Below are 27,753 nucleotides of genomic sequence, written 5' to 3' on the forward strand. Positions count from 1 at the left end.
GATTTGAAATTGTGTAACAGAGAATCGCGTATTTCAATGCTCTTCGAGCAACCCTCGTGAAAGTATTTGCCATTCAATGTACGTTATATATTTTGTGGAAATTTTCGATTAAAAGTTTCAGTTTTCCAAAAATTATATGAAAAGCTAGTGTTTTTTTAGTCTAGACACCACAAAATCCATAACAAACATGTTAGAAGATTCCAACTGAAAGTAGACATTTAGTATGTGTAATTATTCAGGAATGTTTATCTAAACACTTTACCTTAATTTAATTTACAACATTAAACCCAAAAAAATTAAAATAATCTTTTTGAATGCCAATTCAAAATTTACTGTGAGCAATACTGCCGTGATTTAATAAACGCTACCTTCAAGAAAACAAAAAAATATTTGGATTTATTTTCAAATCCAAAATAAAAAATATTTTGAAAGACTGGAGAATAGTTTTATTGTGCTCAGATTTATAAAGTATAAACAGTAGGAATATAATTATCAAGTCATTCCTAACTATAAATAATACATTGAACATACCTTGACTTTGCGACGAACTGTGTGAACCCCATGATGATTTGTAAGATGAATCTGAAAATTAAAAAAAAACAATTAGAAAATTTGGTAAAAAATGGTAATAGATAATGAAAAATTAAAAAAAAAACTTTTTTAAAGTTTATCTACACTGCGTTTCACAACTATAGCACAACTCATTTTTTCTGAGTTTTCAGAAATATGTAAGAAGTCGGTTGAATTGAAGTGTATAGTGTAGAATATAATAACTATCTTCATTTAAAAAACTGGCCAATTGAACTTTATTGTTGTGTCTAGGCGCGAAACATTAAAAAAACAAAAATTCTAGTGTTTCATAACTATAGAACCAGATGGGAAAACTCTCACTTCTTTGCAAAATTAACGTCAATTTCCCATGAATTACAATAAGTTTCTAATCCATGGGCATCTTTAGTTCTCAATCAGTTCAAATAACCCATTCGGGGTGGTTTTGGCCAAGCTGCACCATGTTGTAGTGTGTACCTCGTTCTACGTAGAGGATATTGCTCGTTTAAGCTCTTCAAATCACTCATACTGCTTGTAACTTGCATCTACTATTCGCAAGATTCCTCCTCTTGCTCTTCTTATAGTAAATTCAGTAAATTCAAAAGACTATACACCGAATTCACTTTCGGTATACACCCTAAATAACGGTATATTTGAGGCGAATTCTCAATATTCACCCCTTTGCACTCGAGCGTGAACCAGCAATTCGAGACGATTTCAGCCAAATTAAGTGACACAATGTGAAAAACAAATTAAAACAGGAAAATCATTGATAATCTAACAAATATTATATATATAATATATATATATAACCATTAGAAAAGTGTGCAAAATACATAATCTAGGTGTAAAACACTACTAAAAATGTATCGTGTTGTAGAAACTTGCACAAAGGATATTCACAAAAATGTCCAATTAGAGACCAAATGTCCAATTATTCGTGTGAAATAACAGATATGTCCAATTAGCTAGATGCCCAATTAAAGACGAATCACTGTGCTTTGAAAATATTCAGAATCAAATATGCGTACTATAATAAAATTTCACAAGTTTATTTATTTTTATGTCGAAAACATCAAACTTTTGGTGTGATCTATCTATATATATATAAAAATGGATTTCTGTCTGTCTGTGTGTCTGATTCTTATGGACTCGGAAACTACTGAACCGATCAACATGAAAATTGGAATGTAGGGGTTTTTGGGGCTGGCGAAGGTTTTCGTGATAGTTTGAGACCCCTCCCCCCTCTCTAAGGGGGGGCTCCCATACAAATTATACACAAATTTCTACATTACTCGGGGATTAATCAAGCAAATGAAATCAAATTAGGCATATTGAGGTATTAGGATGCAATAAATGTTTCTATGGTGGTAAGACTCTCCACACCCCTCTCTAAGGGGGGACTACCATACACATGAAACACAAATTTCTGCATTACTCGAGAATTAATCCAGCAAATGAAACCAAATTGGGCATATTGAGGTTTTAGAGTGCGATAAATGTTTCTATGATGGTTAGACTCTCCACCCCTCTCTCTAAGGGGGAGGGGGGGATGCCATACAAATTAAACACAAATGTCTGCATTACTCTAGAATCAATCGAGCAAATGAAACCAAATTGGGCATATAGGAATTTTAGGTTGCAATAAATGTTTCTATGGTGGTTAGACTCTCCACCCCCCTCTCTAAGGGGGGCTACCATACAAATGAAACACAAATTTCTGAATTACTTTAGAATTAATCAAACAAATGAAACTAAATTTGGCATGTGGAGGTTTTGGGAAGCAATAAATATTTCTATAATGGTTAGACACTCCTCCCGCTCTTCAAGGGTGTACTGTCATACAAATGCATGACTCGAGAACTAATCAAGCACAATTTGGGATGTGAGGGTTTTTGGGTATGAGAAATGTTTCTATAATGGTATGACACCCCTCCCTCCTCTGGAATGGAGAGGAGGTCCCATCAAAATATTACACATATTTCAACCAAAAATATTCCAACCAAACATGACAATTGAAAATTTTCAGAAAACTCTGAAGTAAAAAGGGAAAATTCGGAAAATTAAATTCCTATATGTTCTACAATAACATAGTGACAAGTGCTGTTAGTCCATTTGATGTTTGCTCTAGCGAAATTGATCTTTGTTCGAAACTGGAAATGGATTTTAATGTGATGAAACGCACTCCTATATCTTCTTCTTTCTATACCAAAAAAAGGATCGCCGGATGTGTTGATAAGAGCAGAACTCGAGCAAGGAATCGTCCGATTTGGGGCTGTCTTTATTCTATCATATTTTCTGTATAAAACATTTGTTCCATGTAACGGAGATACATGTTATTTACAAGTGGTTGAAAAATCTTGCACAAGAATTGTGTCTGAAAATAATCTGATATTATAATGTCGAGTTTTGGTAGAAACGTTGAAATTTTATAGTAAAAGGTAAATTCAACGGAGTCGAATAGAAGATCAATCAATGAACAGTTCTGCGATTGGACCCATGAACTTGCTCATAGTAAGAAAACGTGAATGTTTGAAGGTATTGATAACAAAAAACAAATTTTGGGCGGGACGAAGTTTACCGCGTCAGCTAGTATTATTTTAAACAATATCCAAGATGCATCATAGATTTATCAGGAAACGGATCACGCTTACCCGCTTACCTCCAAGCGTGTTACGGTCAGAACAAACCTTGCAGTCCCTTTTAGTAATGAAGCTTCCCGTTTAATTGGATTTCATCGGAATACGACGAAGACGCTTGCTCTCGTTGCTGGTTTTCGTGAAAGTGATAGGTTTGTTCCTTTTCGGAAAATATTAGACCCGTATTTTTTATTTTTGACTTAGAACTACGTCTTCCATTAAGGGTGCCAAATCAGAAAACAGGTCATGTTTTTGTGAAATAAAGTTAACGTTAATAAGTATTTTTGCCGTGAACGGATTCTGGCGATTTACATACCAAACGAATCGGAAATACCCTAAGATTTGTTTGATATGCTATATATTACAATCCTATAGTCTGTATATGGTTTAAATTGATGAAAATTGGAAGCATTCCCATTTCCTCATACATTTGTTCTGTCCATTAGTGTGCTTTCCCGAACAGAGCTGTCAATAACGAGCAACTTATGGACGAGCACCGAAGGGGAAATCGTAAGATGTAATGTTTCCGTGAACAAAGAAAAAGAAGATGAACGAAGGGGAATATTTTCCTAGAGTATAAACAGTGGATCTCGCTGAGGCAAGACTTCATTCTTCGTGAGGAAATCGGCTGAACAACATCGTTGCTGGGCGAACTGGACGGCGAGGGATCGAATGCCTTTATCAAGGCAATGGGGGTGGAGGAGTTATATTATGGATGAAGTAAAGTTTTCCTAGGACCTTTTTGAAGGTTAGAGACGAATGAACCGAAGAAGTTTAAAGTCTCAAGCAAGGAAGGAAGGCAAACTTTCAGTATCTGTCTGTATTCAAAGCAATGGATATTGCTTGTTCTTCCTTGTTTTGCGTCTTCGTTTCGGATTGAGCTGTGGACGCGATTCGATGATGTCTCTGGCATTGCAATCATTCCATCAAACTGACGCCATTGCATTAAGGTTCTGAGCCACACAGTTGTGTAGGGAATCATCAAGGTAGGCTATCGTCAGCTCACTAAGAAAATAAATGTTCTGGAATTTTGTCAGTGATTTGGTTTCGCATGACGGTAGGAAAACTTTCCCCACAAAGGATGACAGTTAAGCTAATCTATACTGGCAATATTAACAGAAAGGGCTTCTGTTGAAAAGAACGCAAAACGGAGATAAGTGTGTGTATATTTAGTTGCTTCAAGTCATCGATATATGGATATTTGTGTGCGTACGTGCGTGCGTTTGATGTTGCAAATTATGCATTCCAGGTGGCACGATTGTCGCTATCTCACTCTACCTACCGTCATCGCATATCTCACTATCTCTTTGCTGTAAAAGTTCATCATCGACATCATAATATGTCAGATGGTGGTAAATTGGTGGTAATTCGCGATGGTGTCGACGTCTGGTGGCGACTTCAAATTAGGGCCATGATTTGTGTCCCAAACTTGTTAGTGTAATCTCTATCAGATTAGAAGACACGAAGCCGGTTTTTAAATTTCAAAATTTGAATGAAAATTTTCTCATCGTGTTATTTAATTACTTGAAACACGTATTTCTGACTTTCATTCAACCATATGGTTATACAATTCCAAAATTGTTGCTGAATTTTTTCATTATAATATAAAATTGTCTTCATAAACAATTTTCGTATGAGATTTTTTCACCACCTGCAAACAAAAATGTTTTTAATTCAAATAGAACACTAACGTTTGAAACATTTGATCTGCTGGCACCAAAAACATGGCGGGTGTCATACAGCTGATGCAGTCGCAATGATAAATATAAGCATGGTGGGGAGATAGCGGGAGGGAAATATTTACGCTAGGGTATTAGTAATAAATCTCTGCTAAATCCTTTTTCCAAGCAGTTAACATTGTTTGTTTTCTGTCATCAATGCATTGAACTGACGCTATGGTGAAGCAGGTGTTGTGCACCAAAAAAATATTTGTGGAATATCAATTTATTCAATAAGTGATATTAAGTTATTAATTTATTTTGGCTCGCGTGTCAGTCGCAAAACTGCTTTCAACTAGGATTGCATTTGCGCTAATCTTGATCATAATGAAGCAGTGCTACTCTTTTCGAGGTTGTTTAGATTAACAGATAGAGTTTATTTAGTTTATTTAGTCACAAAGAAAGTAAATGTCGTTCTAAAAATTTGGATTGTGATTTGGTTTCGCTTGCCATTAGCAAGTAGCAAATATCGATCACGTATTGTTCTGCGAGCACAAGAATGAATCATCAAACAATTATCGTCAAATGATTTTACAATAAAAAAAAGACGAGTGGGTAATGTCGGGGACATAACCGGAGTGACGTAGGACTATACAAAGGGGACAGCTTTTGTTAAATATATATTTTAAATATATTGTTTTATTTTCTTCTCCTACGTGAATACCTACCTATCCACCTGAAAAATGGATTAGTTTACTGTTTACTCTTTATTAATATGTTGATGGTTCTGAAAAGAACCTTTGGTGTTGTGTTTTCGTTATCACTCGATATTCCCATCTTGTTCGGTTAAACCTTCCTGTTTAGCTATTGCGTTTACCACTCGCCACAGCTTTCACAGTTGGAAAATTTTTTCCCATCCAGCTTGAGACATGTTGTTCAGTAAATTACATTTAATGCGACGTGCCGGAGAAACACTTTGCCACTCACTGAAACTAATTGTTGCCTTGATGAGCGCCGAACCGAAGCTGCTCTGTTCTTGATGCGGGTTTTCTGATTGTCGTGAGCAGCTTTGCAAGCCAACTCGAGCACTCCGACGGCCGAAAATCTATAATCGCTGTTAGGTATACTGGTGCTCCGACACCAATCCGTTCGGCCTAGTTACCCTTGCGGAGCAATCAGTGAATGCGACCAACAGGGAACTGGAGACCTGCACGGTTCGAGTGAGACTTTGCCTTTCCCTTAACTTGTCCTCCTTTGTTACGTCCACGATGCCGATGCCGTACAACCACACGGGTTTACGGTTTGAAAGAAAATTAGATATTTTTTTGGGGTCCGCGTGTTTTATACTCTAGCGGTACACACTCACAGGATAGAGACAAATCGGCAGACTCAGCCAGAGGGGCGAGTCCAACGAGACGAACGAATGAGCGTTAAAAGGGAGCGATGACAAAAAAATACATTCATTACGATTTGTTCGCTCGTTGTATTCACATGCAGGCTAAAAAAATGGCAAACACGTAGAAACTCTTTACACTGACTTCAGTAAAGCATTTGACCGCATCGACATTCCATTACTACTCTTCAAATTGCAGAAAATAGGAATGAAACAAAGACTCCTAAACTGGCTCAATTCTTATCTAACAAACCGTGAACAAATTGTTCATTTTCAAAATTATCTTTCAAATCCAGTAAAAGTCACATCGGGAGTCCCACAAGGCTCTCATCTTGGTCCACTTCTTTTCATTCTGTACGTTAATGACATCTCCTTCGTTCTCAAGCGTATCAATGTACTTGTGTATGCCGACGACATGAAGCTTTTCGCGGAAATTGGAAATGAAAACGACATCGAAGCATTTCGAAACGAAATACATGTATTCCATACTTGGTGTGATAAAAATCTACTAACACTGAATGTGAAAAAGTGCAACTTTATAACATTTAGCAGAAAAAAACATGTACCAAATATTTTAATATGTCTTGGAAATCAAAATGTAGAAAAATGTGAAATAGTTAGAGATCTAGGCGTCGTCCTGGACTGTAAACTCACATTCATAGAACACTACAACTCTGTAATAAATAAGGCGAATAGTGTGTTAAGTTTTGTCAAACGCTTCTCACATAACTTCCAGGACCCATACACAATAAAGCTTTTATATATTACATATGTAAGGCCTATTCTGGAATACTGTAACATCGTTTGGAACCCGTATATGGTCGTACATGAAGAACGCATTGAGTCAGTCCAGAAACAGTTTCTTCTATTTGCACTTCGTAAACTCAACTGGACCTCATTTCCACTTCCTTCATATGAAGCACGTTGCATGCTCATAAACATCCAAACACTAAAAGAACGCCGTGAATTTGCAATGCTTTCTTTTGTTAATGACCTAATTTCGCAACGAGTACAGTCAGCTGAATTACTAGAAAAACTAGAAAAAACTAACTAAATATGTACCTGGGCGTCAACTAAGAACGCGAAATTTGTTTCTAACCAAAACATCCAGAACAAATTATGCAAATAACGCCCCTATCAATCGCATGATGCGTATATACAATCAGCACTGCGAAATAATTGACACAACAATGAATAAAAAACAGCTAAAAAGAAACATGTACCGCAAAAATAATATTTAACCTAAGAAAACATTGTAACATTAGTGTATAAGTGTGTAGTCTACATTTGTTTGACGAAATGAATAAATAAATAAATAAATAAATAAATAAAAAGGGTCCTTTTCTGGATTACAAAATTATCTTCAATCTAAAGAGTTTATTGTTTTGTTATCACTCGATATTCCCATCTTGTTCGGCTAAACCTTCCTGTTTAGCGATTTGTAGCCACTCGCCACAGCTTTCACAGTTGGAAAATTTCTTCCCATCCAGCTTTGTGACATGTTGTACAGTAAATTACATTCAATGCGACGTGCCGAAGCGCCACTCAGTGTCGGATTGGAGGCGATTTTAACCTGTAATTGAACATTTGCGATGACAGTGATACAGGGTCGACTTTCAATGTGGGGTCATAATTTGGATCTCTATGTTTACAAAAATGTCCAACTAAATAAGTCGCATTACATGTCCGTCCAATTAGCTAAATGTCGAACTAATTGTAAATTACTGTACTTTCAATCTGGAAACAATTCAAGAATTGGAATAATCAGGAAAGTCCCCAACTATCAATAAGCTCAGAACAACTGCCAAATTCACATACTCATCAGATCCTGGCAAACAAATGATGAAAAAATCAATTTGTGTTTTATTATTATTTTGGATATTGTTTTAGAAAGCATTGAACTGTATTTCCTAAACTCTTTTTTGGAAGGTTTAATGGCCCTGAAAAGCGCCTTGTTTTATGGAATGGTTCCAATTTAGAAAACTTAGTACTCGTGGTTTTGAAAAAAACCATTTCGAACGCCCTCGATGCCGCCTTGTTCTGGATTTGCCACCAAAGCAGATTGTATAAAGAACAAACTTTTTTCTTCTGCTACCTGGTGCCGTTTTGCGATTGCGTTTGCCACTCGCCACTCGCTGCAACTGCCTGTTGTCTTGATGTCCACTGAACCGAATGTGTTCTGTTCCGAATGCGGGTTTTCTTATCGTCGCGAGCAGCTTTGCCAGCTAACTCGATCACTTCGGCGGCCGAAACTATATAACGCCGACTAGGTGGACTGGTGCACTGGTACTAACGCGCTCGGCTGCGGGGAACTCCAGACCAACGCGATTCGAGCAGGATTTTGCCTTTCCCTTCACTTTTCCTCCTTTGCCATGTCCAAACATGGCTGCTTGGGTTGGTTTGTTGATGTGTTGTGATGCGAACTGATGTGGTGTACGGTTTGAATGAGAATGATCGTTACGGCAGCGGAGCGGGGATTTTTAAGCTGACTGGCTGGCTCGAGAATTACGCATGTGTGAGACTGCGACCAATGTATCGTTCATTTTTTTCTTTTTCTTTTCCAATCGTGCTTCATTCTATTTCGCTGCTGCTCTGGTTGCCCGTTTTGGTCGGTACGATTTGAGGAGCACAAAATGGACCAATCAAAAATGGGCACATAGTGCATTTTGACAATGCTTGATATTTCACAATTATTCAATTATTTATCTCAAGAAAAATGGAATGTTATTCGTTATGATAGATGCGTAGATATATTTCCTATCAATTGATGCAAAAACCTTTGCGATCTATTGAGAAATGCTCGAGTTATAAGCGTTCCAAATCTTGCATTTTTTCCTACTTGTTCAGTGCCTAGATTTCCATTTCACCCCCTATATCTTCCGGTTAGACGTAGTCCTACGTCAAAAACATTCCAGGGCGACCAAACTGGTAAAATGGTTTTTTCAACATTTTCGTTGCATTCTAAAATAATATCCGCAGTTATGAACAAGCGACTTGAATTTAACCACAGCGTAGTTCTACGTCAACAATGCGGTCGTGTCTTGGACACAACCTCCTATAATATTTTTCATTAGGGTACCCATGGTCGGAAAAATCAAATTTTTCTACTTTTTTTTCAAAGGGTTTGGAACACAACCCTTTGAAAAAAAAGTAGAAAAACCCGAATACCAATCACGCGAAACACGTTTACCCGAAACACATTGACCCGAATGTAACACATACTCGAATGACATTCACTCGAATGTGACAACGTCCCCAACCCGAATGTACATTTACCCGAATGCAACAATTGCCCGAATGTAACAAAAGCCCGAATGCGACATTTACCCGGATGGAATGTTTACCCGAATGAGAAGGAAAGATTCCGACAAATCAGATTATGAGTTTTGTCGGACCTTCTGTTGATAAATAGGATTACATCAAAACAACATGAAAAAGCAACAAAAATACGAAGTGAAATTGTTCGGGCGGTTAACCAACACGCCGGACAAATGCGTTGCTTGCAAAAATCAAACGGTTTAACCTCAATTTCTAAAGAATAAAATTTGTCTATATTTTCCTTTTTATCGGGTTGTCGGATACACTTTCACGTTTCGACGTGTTCTCTTCGCGTTCGGATTTGATCTCATGAGCTGCAACTTGCTGTTCGGCTAACCAGTGAAAAGGTTACTTCTCGTCGGGATTGTTTTACTGCGTTGATGTTGCTGCTGTTGTTGTTTTTGCTCTTTCTTCTGCTTCGGTTTATTCGGCTTCGGTTGTCGTTTGTCGTTGAATTGAAATATCGTGAATGTGTGCGTGTCGCACTCTGAATATTCGTGGGCTCTAAGGGGCGTGGCTGGAAACACGAATCTAATACTTTCGTTGAAGACGGAACAGAAATGAGAAATTGTAATGAGGAAATTTGAAAATGATTTTGAAGACTTCGCGGTGTCGTTTTTAAAAATTAGTGTAGACAAAATATTTAAGTTCCGGAGATCATTCAAAAATGAGCATGGGTTATGGAATATCTCGAAAATTAAGCAGGTAACTTTAACATAAAGAATACAAAGCATAAATGCCATGACAATGTGAAAAGAATTGATAAAAAAGGTACTTACGTACTTACCACCGCAGCGCAGTTTTTATCTTGAATTTATTATTTCGTGATGAAATTTATTCTGAGGTCAACGTAATGGCGACGAAGCCCCATTTAACGAGGATAAGGAATCGAGGCGGCACCAAGCGGCCGAGGTGACGGAATCCGAGTTGGCCGCCGACCTGCCGTCGGAAGCGGCGGCCTCTCGCAAGCAAACCTGTGTTCAATCGATTGCCCGGTTTGTTCGAAACATAGGAGACGATCCTTTAGTTAGGTCCGACCGAGCGTTAGCGAGCGTTGGACGGCATACGTTTACCTGGTGTATTACGGTCGGCGGCCAACTCAGGTTGCATCACCTTGTCGGCTTGAGACCGCCTCGGTTCCTCATCCTCGTTAGAAGGGGACCGCCTCCACTACAGTGATCTCAGAATAAATTTTATTACGAAAAAATAAATTCATAATAACGGTTGCACTTTAGTGCCATAATACGGATGTCCAAAAATTGTCAGTTTTCTTTTAAGTGAACGTGCTGCGTCATCCATATGAATAGATAAATTTCATAATACGATTATGCATTAAACAAACTGCATTATTTCACTTTTTATTGTTTTTAAAAAGGATTTTATCCAACGCCGCTGTTTCTCAAATTGCACTACTCACGAAAAACACAAACTTTTTGGATGGAAATGAACGTACAAGACAAATCTTTATATAATACTCATCAGAAATAAATATACAAATACTTCCTAATAATAAAATTAGCGTATTATTCGAATGTATCCTTCTTTCGGGTAAGTCCGACATTCGGGTAGATGTTACATTCGGGTAAATGTTATATTCGTGTAATTGTTGCATTCCGGTAAATTTCGCATTCGGGTAAGTATCAATTCGGGTAGATGTTACATTCGGGTGAATGTCTTTCGGGTAACTGTCTTTCGGGTGAGTGGGTTTTGGGTAAATGTGACACAATCATCAATAAGACATCAACACAAACCCAAAACTCATGAACAACAAAGCGTTTGAAAATAAAACGTTGTTTACTTTGTAACGCATCGACAGATTGGCCTACCACCCAAATAAAACGAGAACATTGGTTGCACACTTTTGTATATTTTATAACAAAACTGTGGCATGTTCCTATTTTTTAAAGAATAACCCTCAGTAACTAATGACGTGAATTATGGCGATGTATCGGGCTTTCATTCATTCATGAATGAGGATATAAAAGATGGTTTAGCCTTAGGAATGGCTCATTTGTGAAATGATCACTGTGGTGATTTGGTTACTCATTTGGTAGAGAGAGAGAAAAAAACCTTTTATATACCAAATATGCTGTTTGTGGTCAACCTAAATTATCGAAATAAGAATCAACACACGAAAAAACTAAAACTAACGCGTTGTTCAGATGTCACTACATTCATCTATAATTGTTAAATTTTGAACTTAACAAATCACAAAGCTAAAATCAAAATCACAAAGCTAAATATGCTTTAGAACTAATATTAGATATATAATTTGGCTCCTCTAAAACATAAGTTTAGAGCCTGAGCCTGTACAAATACACGATTAATAAAAAAGTCACAAAATTTTATAACATACAAGTCTAAAAGCTGTCGAAGAAATATTTCAAACTCCTCCGTTATATTTTATGTCAATCTCTTCCTGCTTCTTATGATGAACAAAACAAAAAAAAAATACTCCTCCGCTAATAGAAATAACTTTAATGAACACTATTTAGATGCTTTACTGTTTAGATGTAGATGCTGACTGCTTGAAAACATTCAAGTACATTTGATATCACTGTTATATTTACCGGCAAGTAACATCGAAAAGTTACCGAACGATCCACCAGTGGATCGATTCAGGTAGTCAGGTGAACTTTTAATGTCAATCATAATTGCGCTCTTATCGTCCAAACTGTCCTCTCGTGGTTTTCCAGTTTTCAGGCGAATTTTGAAGCCTTTTTCCTCGAACTCTGCCGTTTTAACTACCGCAAGCGGCCACACTATTGAAATCACACAGTCACTCTCTACACGATTTTTTTCGAATTTACTTCCGTCCACTAGTGCTACACTTTTGCTCGGTAACAGTTTGAATCAGGACATTGTTTCTTATTTCTCCTGTTCTCACTGTCGTAGTATTTCCAATTTCACCTTAAACGAACAATCGATGAATAGTTGTGGACCGCGCACTCCGGTTCCGTAAAAACAGTTCACAAATTATTCACAACCCGATGACAACAAAAAAAAACAAACGCGTGAAAATACAATCAATATCGTCGTTAATTTTTCTTCACTCGTACTCGCTGTTGCTCTCCGGAACGCCAAAGGTCCTGCCTGATATTGTTGGTACACACCGGTTGATGGCGGGCATAAAAATTCCTCCACACAGCGAACGCGCCAAGCCGTTTTCTTTTCCTCCGTTAGCCCTCGGCTGGGGGTTTGTGGGTACCGGTCACACAAAAAAGGGGATTATTTATTTAGGTGTCACCGCACGATCCGGATTGCGAGGAATTTTCTTCTGGTGTGCTCAGTTCCGAAAACAATAGACCACAGCTTGCAGTCTCGAATGTATGGCTGGCGGTAGAGACTGACCAAAAAGGTCACGAAAAGTGTGTGTGTATATCGGAAGAGGAAAAGGAACGGGAAAAGTGACGATCGGAACCGGTTAACGTTACCGGACACCTCTATTTCCGGACACTGTTATTCATCCACACTGAGCCACACACAACACAAATCTCGCCTTTTCTGTCTCGCTCTCAGCCGAGGCTCAGCAAGTGTTATGCCTGTGCGTTCTGGTTTATTTTTTTGGGCTGGGGGGTTTGGCCTCGACAGACGACGACCCGCTCCTGTTGCAATGGCGCTTACCGTTGCGATAATGTCTGTATTTGTGCTCCGAAGGAAGGTGGCAGACTGTGTGTGGTTTGGGATTTGGGGGGGGACCACACAGACACGCTCACTGGTCGCCACAGGAATAATAGCTCGACTACACGTACATCCGGGATCCTTTCACCGCATAGTGTGCCAGCTGTTCTTGGTTGCACAATAGGAAGCAACACCACTACAGGCACCCGTCTGTGGACAAAGGCTACTTCGATGAGCTTTTTTCCTGACTTCTGGTGTGCTTTTTTTCTCTGCCGCTGATCAGTGGTTGCAAAAGTTGATATCAGCTCTACATTTGCATAAAAACCAGTTGAGCATGAATTCCGACTTTTGAGCTATATCCGGTGATTGAAAAACTATTAAATCGTATCCGGGAGATGCAATTCTTTCCATCCGGACGGAAAACAACGATGGTTTCACTGCTAGTGTTATGTAACGATATTCCTATAAACAAAAGGGAAACTATTGCTCTTCTGATCAGACCTATCCAGCGCTATCGTATCGTATCGCGTTTGTGGTTCGCAAAAATTTGAGCAGATTTCCTCTACCGAACGTGTGTGACGTGTCGTAACGCGCGGTATCAACTAAATGCGTTTCGTATGTGTGATAAAACAAAAATCTTTATCCGCCGTTTCCCCTCGGCAATATAATCGACAATCGGATCTCGGAAAAGTACGGCCGGGACCCGAAAACAAAAACAACAACACACATCGACACCACCAGACACCTCCGACAGAAACTGTCCGCTTCATATTTTAATTTCTTTTCCTTTTTTCGGGGGAAATGTTTTACAGCAAGGATAATTGAGCCGACTATAATGATGTTTTGAGCGAGAAAGTACCCATGTGCGAGAAAGGCCGACACAGAGTGCGAGAGGGAGAGCGAGAGTGAACAGGAGAATAAGGACAATAATCACGGCATGCAGGCGGCGAGTCGCTTGTGTGAGTGTACGCGTGTGAGTCTAGGAAGGCGGAGCTATAAATTTTCCCTAGCAACCACCAATCGCGCCGGTTGCATAGATGTATGTATATGTGCCTTTGAATCAGTGCATGATGTGCGTTTTTGGAGTAAAAGGATGAGTGCAAAGATAATATGCATACTTGTTCCACCAGTGTCCTTAGGGCGGAGGGTATCAGAATGGGAAAATGAGAAATTGGGACAGGAACCGTGCAGTGGTTGGATTTCCGAAGTTGGCACGAGCGAACGGCTCTCGGGCTGAAGAATTGTGCGGAAAAGAGACGGATCCTGGAACCACTTCCTATTTCCTTCCTTTTTTCTTTCTGCCTTCGTATCAAGGATATTTGTCATTACACACCCACGTCGCTAGGTTTTTGTCAACCGGTATCTACTATATGTATCTGCGCAACAGTGCTCCTTCCTTCTTGCTCTTCCCAGTCTAGCAGTAACGCAGACTCGGATTCGGGAACGAGGAGAACCTATACCGTATCTAAAAGGCAAGAAACGGTTACTAGTTCGCTGTGGAACGGGGTAGTTTCGCGGGACAGGCCGTGGGCTCCTTGCCTTGGGGCAGTTCGATGTCAACTGAGAACCAAATTTTTGCAGCGAATAACTTTTATACGAACAGCAAGTAAGGAGTTTTGTGTAGAGGAGCGATATGAAAGTTGTTTGGAAATAAGCTGCTTAGATGGTACCGCAATCCAAGGCGGCAATAGTGGCGAACGCTGGAGAAAAGCTGAGTACGGGTGGAACAAATTTCAATTTTGCTCCCTTTGCTAGCACAAGTTTGCGCGTTGGGGAAAAGCGGAAGAGAATTGAGTTCATCCTTTCCACAGTACTTCATAACTTTGACTTTGAAAAAGTTAATTAGTTTATTCAGCTTGTTGGGAGTCGTTGGAAAGCTTCAAATCGTTTACTCATTTACGAGTTTCTAATCGAATTCTGCTGCAATGCAACACATTGTCAAGGATGGTAACTTTATTGTTTCTAGAATTATTGCCTTTCGAAGGGTGAAAATTATTTTGATTTTCGAAAGAAGAAAGCAAGATTGTTTTTCCTTCCAAGCACGGCTGGTATCTGCTACTCCCAGCAGAATTTGCAAAAAGTGCTTTTTTAGTTTACTCAAACTTTGATCGACTTAGAAAGAAAAAAACCACTGAACGTAACAATATGGAATTTTTCAATGATTTTAGGTATAAGTTGGACAAACAATTAACTTTCTGCTGAGTGTAGAATTTCCAGTTTTTGAATTCTAATTGAGGGGCTCAGAATGCAAGGGGTGTAAGTGACTTGATCGATTTCTCTTTGTCAACTTTTTATTTAGTAAATAACTCAACTACAAAAACGTTCCAATTTAAGTTTGCTATAGAATTCGATAGATGAGGTTCTGACCTATCTTCCACATTGTCAAATACAGCTGGGAATGTGTTTGCAGCAAAGTTATGACCAAAAGAGAGAGTCGATGTTGAAAAATCGATCAAATCACTTACACCTCTTTCATTCTAAGCCCCTCAATTACAAACAGGATAAGGCGTCGTACACAAATGACGTAACGCTAAAATGCGGTTTATGTAACAATAGGTAACGCAAGACAAACCTCCTACCCCTTAAGTTACGCAAATACTGTGAAAAGGTCAGAGTCGATTGAAAAAATACATAATATTTCAGGTTTTATCAGGTAACTAGCTGACCCGGCAAACTTCGTCCCGCTCAAAATTTGTTTCTTGTTATCAATACCTTCAAACATTCACGTTTTCTTACTAAGCGCAAGTTCATGAGTCCAATCGCAGAACTGTTCATTGATTGATCTTCTAATCAACTTTACCTTTTACCTTTTACCTTTTACTAAGAAATTCCTAGTACTTCTACCAAAACTCATCATTATAATATCAGATTATTTTCAGACACAATTCTCGTTCAAGATTTTTCAACCACTTGGAAATAACATGTTTCTCCGTTACATGGAATAATTTTTTTTTACAGAAAATATGATAGAATAAAGACAGCCCTAAATCGGACAATTTCTTCCTCGAGTTCGGCTCTTATCAACACATTTGGCGATACTTTATTATTGGTATAGATAGAAGAAGATATAGGAGTGCGTTTCATCACATTAACTTCATTTCCAGTTTCGAACAAAGATCAACTTCGCTAGCGCAAACATCAAATAGACTAACAGCACTTGTCACTATGTAATTGTAGAACATATGGGAATTTAGTTTTCCGAATTTTCCTTTTTTCCTTCAGAGTTTTCCGAAAATTTTCAATTGGCATGTTCGGTTGGAATATTTTTGGTTGAAATATGTGTAATATTTTGATGGGACCCCCTCTCCATTCCAAAGGAGGGAGGGGTGTCTTTCCATCATAGAAACATTTCTCATACTCAAAAACCCTCACATCCCAAATTGTGCTTGATTAGTTCTCGAGTTATGCAGAAGTTTGTGTTTGTGTGCCCCCAGTAATTTGTGTTTCATTTGTATGGCGGCCCCCCTAAAAGAGGAGGGAGGAGTATCTAACCACCGTAAAAACACTTATTGCACCCTAAAACCTCAATATTCCTAATTGGGTTTCATTTGCTTGATTAGTTCTCGAGTAATGCAGAAATTTGTGTTTCATTTGTATGGCAGCACCGCCCTCCCCCTCCTTAGAGAGGGGGTGGAAAGTCTTACCACCATAGAAACCCGAGTAATGTAGAAATTTGTATTTAATTTGTATGGCAGCCACCCCCCACCCACCCCCCTTAGAGAGAGTGGGGAGGGGTCTCAAACTATCACAAAAACCTTCTCCGGCCCTAAAATCCCCTACATACCAATTTTCATGTTAAGACAGACAGACAAACAGAAATTCATTTTTATATATAGAAGAAGAAGATGAAAATATTAACGTAAAAAATCAGACATTTGCCCAAGTCGGAATCACATGTTCATAAGGAAGTGACTTCGGAAGAACTTTCGACAAGTTCATAGAAGTTCGAACTAACAAAGATGGAAAATTAATGCTCACGTCATTTTCTAATGACGAGAAGCTTTTTATCTGCTGGATCACCACCAAAATGAATTCCAGCAACTTCTGCGAGCTTCTGGAATACGTTTTGGTTCCATACTTCATATGGATATATGGATGATATGAATCATATGGATGAACCTGATGTATTTTAGCAAGACAACGCTTCTTATCATGTTTCCCGACAAACCAAGGACAGGTTTTCTGAAAAAGACATCACCGTACTTAATTTACCTGCATGTAGTCCGGATTGCAACCCGATTGATCTCTTATTAAGAATCGTTAATCGATTGATCGTTATTAAGAATAAGAGAGAAGCTACAAAATAATAGCCAACTGATTGACTCAGAAAATTTGAGCTTTTACTATGTTGACTTGAGGTGCGTCTAAACGAATGCATCAGCTTATTTTTAATTTTTCGCATTTTTTATTCTATCAAGTTAACCTTTTTTTTTGAAGAAATGATGCTATTTGTTTTAGTTTATGATTACGAATAAAAATCAGTGATGACATTCAAAATCCTGTTTGTTTTGAAAGAAAAACCTATGAAAAACATGGTGCGTCTAAACGAACGCATGTCACTGTATTCAGCCTCCTCGTGTTCCCTTGAGTTTCTAACGCCGTGATCTAGGCTGGACCCTCGTATCGTAATGTTGATGAGGAGACACTAGCCAAAAGGTGCCTCTTTCTGCTGCTTGGGCCAGAATTGTTGGGCATGATTCTCGTCAGTGCATTGATTGCCTTCGTTGCTTATTTGCAAGCGTATTCGACGTGACTGTTGAAGTTCAGTCGATCATCGGGTACAGACCCGAAGGGGTTTTAAATCTTGCTTCGAAGTTATCGAGTGCTCTCCAATGGTGATTTCTGCTCATTGCACCGTCCTGCGGATACTGACAATCAGCATTTCCGTTTTGAGGTGGGCTATCGGTAATTTCACACTTTGCATCCACCATCCGATCATGTCTATCGACTCGATCGCAAAGGATAACGATGTCAACCGCGAAGACAATGATCTCCCCTCGTCTCCCCTCGTCACTCTTGTTCTCGCGAGAAAAATACATGCGCTCAGAACAATACACGTTACGCACTCAATATGCATCGCGACATTCTTCTCGTACTACACACAGTGCGGCTCCAGGCGATTATATGTTTGTCCCCAACGACCGTTATCTATTTGAAAACGCATAATATCAACAATTCTTACAATCTCCACGGTGTGAAAACTAATGACGTACGCCCTATTTAATATTTCTCTTCTGCTTCGATTCTGCTCTACACTATGTTTGCTTCTTGCATATTCTGATAATGCATTCCGTAGTGAAATATATTGTTCAACACAGTAGCAAATTAAAACTGAGGCTGTCCAGGGCGAGCACAATATCTAGAGAACTTTCATTGACAACTAACGATATGCATCGACAAATCTTCAATGAGACGGACTTCTAAGCAGGTTCTCATATTTATAGATTTTTGTCGTTTCAATGGTTTGCTTTCGAGCAATTTTGAGCTATTGAAACAAGTTTTTGGGTCAATAAGTAACCAGCATTACTTATACATCTTTTAACCCTTAAATGCACGATGATGTATATGTACATCAGTGTTTTCTTACTTACATAATTTCTAAACGGTGATTCGAACACAATAGTTTTTAATTTTAATAGGTATTTGAAAAGGAAAAATCATGCATTTAAGGGTTAATTTTCAAATTAAGTGATTGACATACCACTTTTTTCAATTAACAAGGACTTTTAATGCTCGAAACTTGGCACCTCAAACCTAATGTTCCCTTTTCAGAAATTTTAAACTCACACCCCGGTACAGATACAAATACGATGTGATGCAAAAATACAAAGGCAATCTTCATCACACTGTATGCAAATCGACGTGAAGCCCCACCGGAATAAAATACTGTGCGATATATATATACATATATTAGGGTGCCAATGAAAATGGTCATCTCGAATTTCAAAAAGTTACCACATAAAAAATGTTCACCACCTCGAAAAAACACCCTATGCTGAATCTCAGCTCAATCGGACTTAAGGGAGAGTGGCGCAAAGCGGTCAAAGTTTCAGTTTTTTTGAAAATCAGAAAATCACCCAAGGGGGGAAATCGGGATTTTTGAAAATTTCTTTTTGATGTCAAAGGTCTTAAAATTACATGAAACGTCGAGATCTAGTGTCACCTCGAAAATTTTTTTGTCAAAAATCGGCATTTTGGGTTTTATTCGGAGTACGAAATGAAGAATATGGTTTTGGGTGTCAATAAAAATAGTTATCTCGATTTTTCATTCGGAACTTGCTACGAAATATTGATTTGCACGATAATATACCCTATGCAAAATATTAGCTCATTCTGACTTCATTTACTGGTGTCACAAACGTTAAAATTTGAGTTTTTTGAAAAACGAAAAATCACCGAAAATCGAGGTAAAAATTCATAGGAAAATCAAAATTGCATCTTTCATGCACAACACACGATCGAAATTACGGAACAATTTTACTCTCAGACTTCGCGTCGGGCAAAACCTCCACGAGTTACGTGTGGTAAAATTGAGAAAATATCCTACAAGTATTATCAGTTTGAGAATAATTTATAGTTGAATTAGCTTGTTGCCTGTCTCATACTTTTGTTACGTGATCGTGATCTGATCGGATTCAAAACATACAAATGAACTTTGTTCTATGATTTGTTTACAAAAGATGAACTCAGATTCCTGTATATTCAGTTTTTTGAAAAAAAAACTCCCAAGAACTTTGCTAAAATCGGCACGCATTTTGAGACGTGACAACTCGCTCTGTGCGAAAAAACAGTCAAGCTCAAAAGATATAGAACATTAATCTTAGATTGACAACATAACCAGCATGCCTGCCTAGTCGTTCAATACATTTTGACATAGGACTATGTCTTCGATTTCTATATAGGGGGGTAACTAAACGAAAAATGTAACGATTCAGAGTTTTTAAACGCATATTACTCAGAATCGTTATTGCGACATATTTTGTGTTGTATACCATTAGACAGGAAATTTATCCAGAATTTTTTTTGCTTACTTTTTGCTTTGTTAACAATTTGACAATTAAAATGGGTATTATTTTCGATTTTACTAGCTCGTTTTCCCCCACAACGCAGCGAGCAATATTTTTGCCTACAATTCGGCGTTAGCTCACAATGTATTATGAATAATTCTCGATTTGCCGATAATAGGCATTTATCAGGTATCAGAATCAATGGAAGGTTATCTAGGAATGATCTTGAAGATGATATTTGATGATTTCACTCTATACTCCCCAAAGATTTGACGAGAGCCTGGCTCAAAAGTTTAAACGTTGATAGATATTTTATTAGATTGAAGTTCAGGTTGTTGTCCAATCAATTCGTGCTCAACTCACGTTTTATCGTGTAGGTCTTGCTACTAACAATTTATGAAATTATGGTCCAGGATGTCAATATATCGAGCATCATGTTTGGTTATGTAAAAGTGCAATAATGAATTTAACTGTCTGCTGATTCAATAGTTCGAAAAAATATACTGACGCATATTTTTCGGGGCTTCCATTTGAAATGTCAAAAATGTAAAAAATACAGATATAGAACAATACTAGTACAAATATGATATAAAAAAATACAAATACAGAACAATGAAAAAACTCAATTCAAATGCAATTACTACACACAATCACAGTCCTATGTCAAGATCTCGTCCGTGCCCCTAGGCCCAGACCCATCAACTTTTTTAAAATTATTTCAACTTTGATAAGCCTCTTCCACAAAACGCCGCAGGAACGCAAACGGTTCAGATTGTCGAAATTTGTTCTGAATTGTAGCTCCGCGAGTTCTAAGAAGTGTAACCGTGGAACAAAGAAGAGACATCAGTTGTTCTCTACAGACAAACGAGCCCATCGGAAAAGTGAAGCGCCCCTGATCTTGAACATTTTGTGAAGGTGCTTTCCTCCATTCGTGGATGGACAACGAGAATACTCGTAACCACAGAGATCATCCAGTATTCACAATACAAGGCAGCTTCCTTCATGACATGTTCAATACCGATAACAGAATCGTACATCATAATCAGAAAGTACCGGGATTTTTTTATTAAATCGTACCGTGCATGCGGGAATCGGTTTATTTTTGTTCTATGTTGATACGACATTAAAACAGTATTCTAGTCTAGAAATTTGGAAAAAAAAATCATTTTTTTCCTTCATATTTCTGTAGTTTATACATTCAAGAATATACTCTAGAAAGGACTTATCGAAAATCATATTATTTACCGAGTTAGAGCCATTTTAGTGATGCGGCATCTAACCTGGTACGGTTATGACAATGAACTTCAAACGCGTTTTCCTCGAGAATATTTTTTTAAACTGGCGTGCACGATATCTTAAGTTTTACTGAACCGATTCTTGTCAAATTTATATGGATACAATCTGCAGGCATCTCTTTAACGCATGAACCTCTAAAAAGTAGTATTTTTTGAAATTTTATTATTTTTAAAAAATCGGGAAATGTTCGCGCGCAACCGTTCAGACGTTTCGGATACTTAACAGGAAAACAGATTTGAATTTGAAGTGCATTCACAACATATAAACATAACGCGAACTACATTTAATTTCCTTTTTTTTTTTATCCCTTTTGTTTATTTTAGGCTCATTAGCATTTTAGCTGTAACAGAGCCGAATTTTAATCGTGTACATGTCACATATTTATCATATCTATAATTAGCACATTACACAGTTGCCATTTTTCGGCGTTAGAATATTCCCTTCTATACCATTGTAAATGGTACATATTTACACAGTAGCCATTTAGGCGAAAGAGTTTTCTATCTGTTCTTCCATTATCCACAGTTAAGACTGGACAGCGGAGACAGTCGTTGATCCATTGTTGAGTTATTTATAGAACAGCAGCCCGATATATTTCTGCAGAGCAGAGCAGTTGTATGGATGAATCGATCTTATTTCGACCGTGGATCGATCTCCATCGCTGATGATTGTTGCGTGGACGTAGTTATTCTGTAACAATACAAAGATGGTCAATGGGGGCCCTGAGTTTTGAACTCACGATCGATCGCTTACTAAGCGAACGCGCAACCAATGTGGCTACGGAGACCCCCTTTAATTTCCTTAACGTACAAAAACTGACGGTATATTCTTGACTTCTATCTCCTGTTCATTTCATCTGCTGACCATCAGCTGTTCTTAGTCTGTAAAAGCGAATACTCGATCAAAGCTATAATAGAAAAATCCTGTTCTCTCGAGAGATTTGAAATTGTGAGTTATTGCTCAACATGAAACAGACCAAGTGATATTGTGTGAGTAAAAAAGTACACAATATCACTTGGCTATTGTGGATCGCGTTCGCTCGGGATGCTCAAAATGATTTCGGCACGAACATGCCGGCCGCCTTGAAATGTCGTAGATTTCAATATTATCCCTCCTATTCTAGCTACTGTGTTACTATAATAGAAAATGTATAGAACATTTGCTTGTACAGAGACTATTGTGTTCGCCTAGCGTAAATATACACCGCAGAATCTGGTTTGTTTACATTGTGTTTGCTACTGATGTCTGGTGTGTAGAACGGTACTCTGAACTTGACCTTGAATGTCGTACTGTGTTTTGCAATTTTTGTTGTGACTGATCTATCTCGACATCTATTGGTGGCATGTCGATGTACCTGGAATATCCCATACTGGTGTAATGTTGTAATTCGGTGTTTTTTGATAGATGTATGCTGTTGAAATGTTGATTGATAATTGTTGTTTACTGCTGTTAAGTCGGGTGAGTCTGGTCACTGTGCATAATGTCGCTAACGTAGTGGTGTGCTTGATGCTTTCGAGATCGATCTGGTGAAGTGGCGTGTTTCGGTTGTTTTGCGCTGGAAGCTGTTGGTTCTACAGCTGCTGTTGTGTTTAATTGTTGACATAGGCTAGTATTGCGGTGATCGTTAATCATGCATCTAATGTTGATCTGTTTGTTGGTGTTACGGTACGTTTATGTATACGGTTGATGATCCTGATGTTGTTGTATTATTTCGCGTTGATTTCTGTTCATCATTTGTTGTTGCTATTTTCCTTTTGACTGGTAGTGGACTGATGACTCTATGTATAAAATGAGAGGGCGCTTTTTAAACCGTATTATTATACTATGAAATGACTTGCCTGGAACGGAGGCCCATTGACCTCCGTCTACGCCTCCTGGCGTTATTACTCCTGCTGATGTTAGGAGTTGGATTCATTCAGGTAACAATAAGCATCAAACTCAGACTGGATTTCGTTGGTCGAATTTCTTTCTGCTTTATAGGCTCAGCCCGGTTCTTCGGCTACCGTTCGCCGTCGCAAACATAGTCGTGTTGATTCTGCCGTATTGATAAAACCGGTCCTGGATCCAATGAACCATGTATGCGATCTTTGTTTGTAACGATTCCATTCTGGATTTGTCAGCATGTTGGTTCTTGATATCACAGGGAGTGCTACAATGTTTTGGCTTATGGGTACTTGATCTATGTTAACCTGTGTATGTTGTGTAATCGGCGAGTTGACTGTACGTTGAAAAGGTTTTCGTGACTGATTGTGTATCTGTTGGTTCGACTGCGTTCGTGGCATGGACTGTGGCTGTGGTGATGGCGGGCTCGACGTCAGCATTCTTGATAGCAGCGGTGGAATGGAGTATCTTATTTGACCAATATGTAGCATCGAATGGTGTTTCTGTCGACAGTGGTGGCAGGTTCCTCTTGTACAATCTTTATAGTAGTGCCCCGGACGGAGACAGTTTTTGCACAATTTGTTTTGTGATACGGCTTCGTTTCGCTCTGGTATTGCCATCAAATGAAATATTTTACACTGGAAGGGAGTATGCCAGGGATCGCTACAGAATGGACATTTGTTTGATAACCTCACTGATGAATGGCATACTGATATTCTGGGTTGACACTGATCTGAACATGATGGTTTGAATGAAGCAATTGACTGCAAAACTGAGCTGTGATTACGAAGGAAAATCAGTAGTTTCTGATACGTAGGGACTTCTTTGCTGCAGTGGTGAGTCTCCCAACTACGTAGAGTGGAAGAATCTAGCCTGGAACACAGCATGTGGACCAACAGAGTACTCCAACCGGAAATATTTTCACCAATCTTCTCCAACATCTGCAGATTTTTCTCGAACTGACCAATCATGTTATTCAGTCCATCGTATGTTTCTTTCTTCAGTGGTTCAAGTGAGAAGAGAGAATCTAGGTGGGCTTTCACGATGAGTTTCCGGTTCTCATATCTGGTTTCTAGCATATTCCAAGCAACATCGTAATTGGCAACAGATAACTCGATGTTGTTTATCTGCAACAGAGCGTCACCAGTCAGCGATGATCTCAAATATGTGAATTTATCCATCTCCGTTAATTGAGAATTGTTATGGATCAAACTACGGAATGTGTCGCGGAACGTTATCCATTGGTTCACACTACCGCTGAAAGTGGGCAGGGTAATCTCCGGAAGCTTCACTCGAGAAAATGCTGTTGTCGATTGTTCACAATGATATTGAGCCTTTCCGCATCTCAGAATTTCTGTACTGATTGGTTTCAGCTCCAAAAGTTTTGCTTTCAGCACACAGAAACGATTTTGAAACCGTAGCATTACATCAAAATTGGCCCTATCTCGAAGTTGATCTGCTTTTTCTTTTTTGTCTTCATCTCCTCCAGAAAATTTTTCAGTATTCATGTCCTCTAGTATAGTTTCAATTCTGTTGCGAACTTCAAGAAATTCCTGGTACTCTTCCTGCAATATCTGTAACCGAACATCAACCTGGCACTCATCGCTGTCTGATTGAAAATCTTCCAAAAACTGCTGAACGACGTCTAAACTATTCAGTATCTGCCGTTCCCTCTTCATAAGAATTCTCAGCTCCGAGCTCATGTTGATACTGGATTGTACCAGGAAATACGAAAGTTTGGGTCTCTGATAACTGGTCAATTAAAATTTGAAGATGTTTTTACTCAACGTTCCACACTGCGTGACGCTTGACGTGCCAATTGCGAATAATTGAAATAATCAAAAATTCCAGCAGAAAACAGAACTCAACGTACGCGAGCCAAATAAAACCAAACTCGCATCGACCTTTAATTTGTCATTTATTTGATAAATTTTTGACAACATTCACCAAGCCTACAAAACATGAGCTTCTTCCCTGTGTAAGTTCCATCCAGTAATTCAGCATTTCAGTATCAGGTTCGCAATTGACACAATGACTTCTGTGCAGCTGCACCTTGCGATGGCGCACAATTGATTCGATATGGCGTAATTTTACCACTTCTTCACAATGCCGTAAACTAGATTCTCCGATTTCGCCTCTCAATTACTGTCAGTTTACCGCTTTTCACATGTACAGAACATACAGTCCGCGAATTTGAATTCCATTTAAATTCAAATGAGAGCAGAATTGGTTCGTTATCATTAATTGTCACAGTGATCAATTGTTCACGATTATCCTCTTAACAATTCACAAGCTTAGAAACACAGTATCCGAAAAAAACTTGTCGTAATTAGATCCGGTTCGAAGGACCAAATGTTCGCGCGCAACCGTTCAGACGTTTCGGATACTTAACAGGAAAACAGATTTGAATTTGAAGTGCATTCACAACATATAAACATAACGCGAACTACATTTAATTTCTTTAACGTACATAAACTGACGGTATATTCTTCAGGAGGTTCATTTCATCTGCTGACCATCAGCTGTTCTTAGTCTGTAAAAGCGAATACTCGATCAAAGCTATAATAGAAAAATCCTGTTCTCTCGAGAGATTTGAAATTGTGAGTTATTGCTCAACATGAAACAGACCAAGTGATATTGTGTGAGTAAAAAAGTACACAATATCACTTGGCTATTGTGGATCGCGTTCGCTCGGGATGCTCAAAATGATTTCGGCACGAACAGGAAACGTAAGTAAAAGCGTTTTGAACTGTATTTTGTTTATCAAACGGCCGCCATTTTGTCATAAAAGATGTTTTTGACTTGTCCGAGATTCTTGCGATAGCGGCATCTATCCTGATTCAGAATCTGTTTGATTTTTTTGTTTCAGATAACCAGAAGGGCTGGAATCGTGTACGCCATGGCACAACTTTTTTTTATCACCTCACTTCATCAGCTCTTAACTATTCTCGGTATGAATATTTTTCTCCGTTAAATTTTTATTTTATTGTTAAAAGATAGATGAACTAATAACGATATAATAGATTCTAAAAATTTTCTTTGTTTTATTTTTACGGAGCTCGAAAAAACGTCCGAAATTCGTGTCCCTACACTAGAATACCCCCTTAAGATGTACATTTTTCAGGTTTTAGTGCCATTCAATCATTAGTGTCTGCCTGTACTCGCAAACGGTCGGAAATGTGGACCGACAATTCTTGGATTTTGCATGATGGTAACGCGCCCGAATTGTACTGAATTATTTGACCAAACATCAAGTAAATACCATCGAGAATGCACCGTATTCACCTGATATGGCCCGTGCGACTTTTTTTCGATCCCCAAGTTGAAGTTGCCACTTCGTGGAAAGTGATTCCAGTCGATCGATGAAATCAAAGAGAATGTGACGAGGGAACTAAAGGCCATCCTTTCATCGGCCAACCAGGGATGCATAGAGGACTGGGTCAAGCGGTGACACATGTGTGTTGCTTCAGATGGATCATATTTTGATCCATATATTTTTATATTATTTAAAAATCCCCGGTACTTTCTGGTCATAGGGTATTTTCCGAATAAATCCAGTTACAAACTGCTGTCATAATTTAGGCCATCTTAATTTGTTTTACCCTATAACCAATTAAAAAGTTTCGCGTTTTGTCGCCTAGAGTGGAATGAATCAAAAACGGCTCCTCTGTATATTTCATCAAAGTAAGATCTTTTAGAACAATTGATTATGTTAACAATAGCACTGTGAAAGACTGAACATCAACGCAAATATTGTATTGTTTGTTTATCAGTAGCTTATGTTAACTGTGTTTTAGTGTATCAAACAATGCTTTTTGCCTCATGAGGGGTAGCACCCTTTTTTACATTGTATTAATCTGTCGTTTCCACATATGATTGGTGTATTTTAGAGTTGTCGATGACTTTAGTGATATCTCACCAAAGTTAAATGATTTTTTTTCCTGATAGGAAACCTATCCTACATCCAAAGTACTATCTCTTCACCTATTGACTTCTGGCAGACAGTACCCGATTACCTATTCGATTATTATCACTACGATCGAGGGATGAATTAGGGCGAGACAGCGCCGTACAGTTTCGAATGCTGTGAAAAGGGGAAGGGAAGAGATAATGATTTGAAGTGTTGTACTATTTTGATAGTTCTTTTGTACGGCGGCGAATCGTGCGCTGACTCATTCAGGGAAATGGCTAATCGTGGGAACTTGGCCTGGGAAGTGTGCCAGTAATTTAAAGGGCGAATGCCTTTCAATAAATCAGTGCAGCAATATTGTTTTGTTGGCGTGTTTGGGGTTCGAGAATCACAAAGTTAATTTCTACTGCCATTGTGTCATCATTATGGATTGCGTTTTGATGAATGTATACTTTTTATGTTTTACTACAACACATTTCAA

At 38.5% G+C, this 27,753-nt stretch overlaps 1 protein-coding gene across 3 annotated transcripts in view; it reads right to left on the minus strand.

Moving 5' to 3' along the window:
- The window catches only part of LOC129764687 (DNA-binding protein D-ETS-3), a 200,112-nt gene that overhangs the window by 80,413 nt on the left and 91,946 nt on the right, over nucleotides 1–27,753 (minus strand). For 2 of the 3 annotated variants that reach the window (XM_055764039.1, XM_055764038.1), the window contains exon 4: nucleotides 532–582. In XM_055764039.1, the coding sequence (XP_055620014.1) occupies nucleotides 532–582 (51 nt within the window). Of the gene's footprint in view, nucleotides 1–531; nucleotides 583–12,127; nucleotides 13,940–27,753 lie in introns of those variants that run through there. The other variant, XM_055764040.1, reaches the window with a different exon arrangement.

This window comes from Toxorhynchites rutilus, chromosome 2 (assembly GCF_029784135.1).
Source record: "Toxorhynchites rutilus septentrionalis strain SRP chromosome 2, ASM2978413v1, whole genome shotgun sequence".
In the NCBI taxonomy this organism is placed as follows: Eukaryota; Metazoa; Arthropoda; class Insecta; order Diptera; family Culicidae; genus Toxorhynchites; species Toxorhynchites rutilus.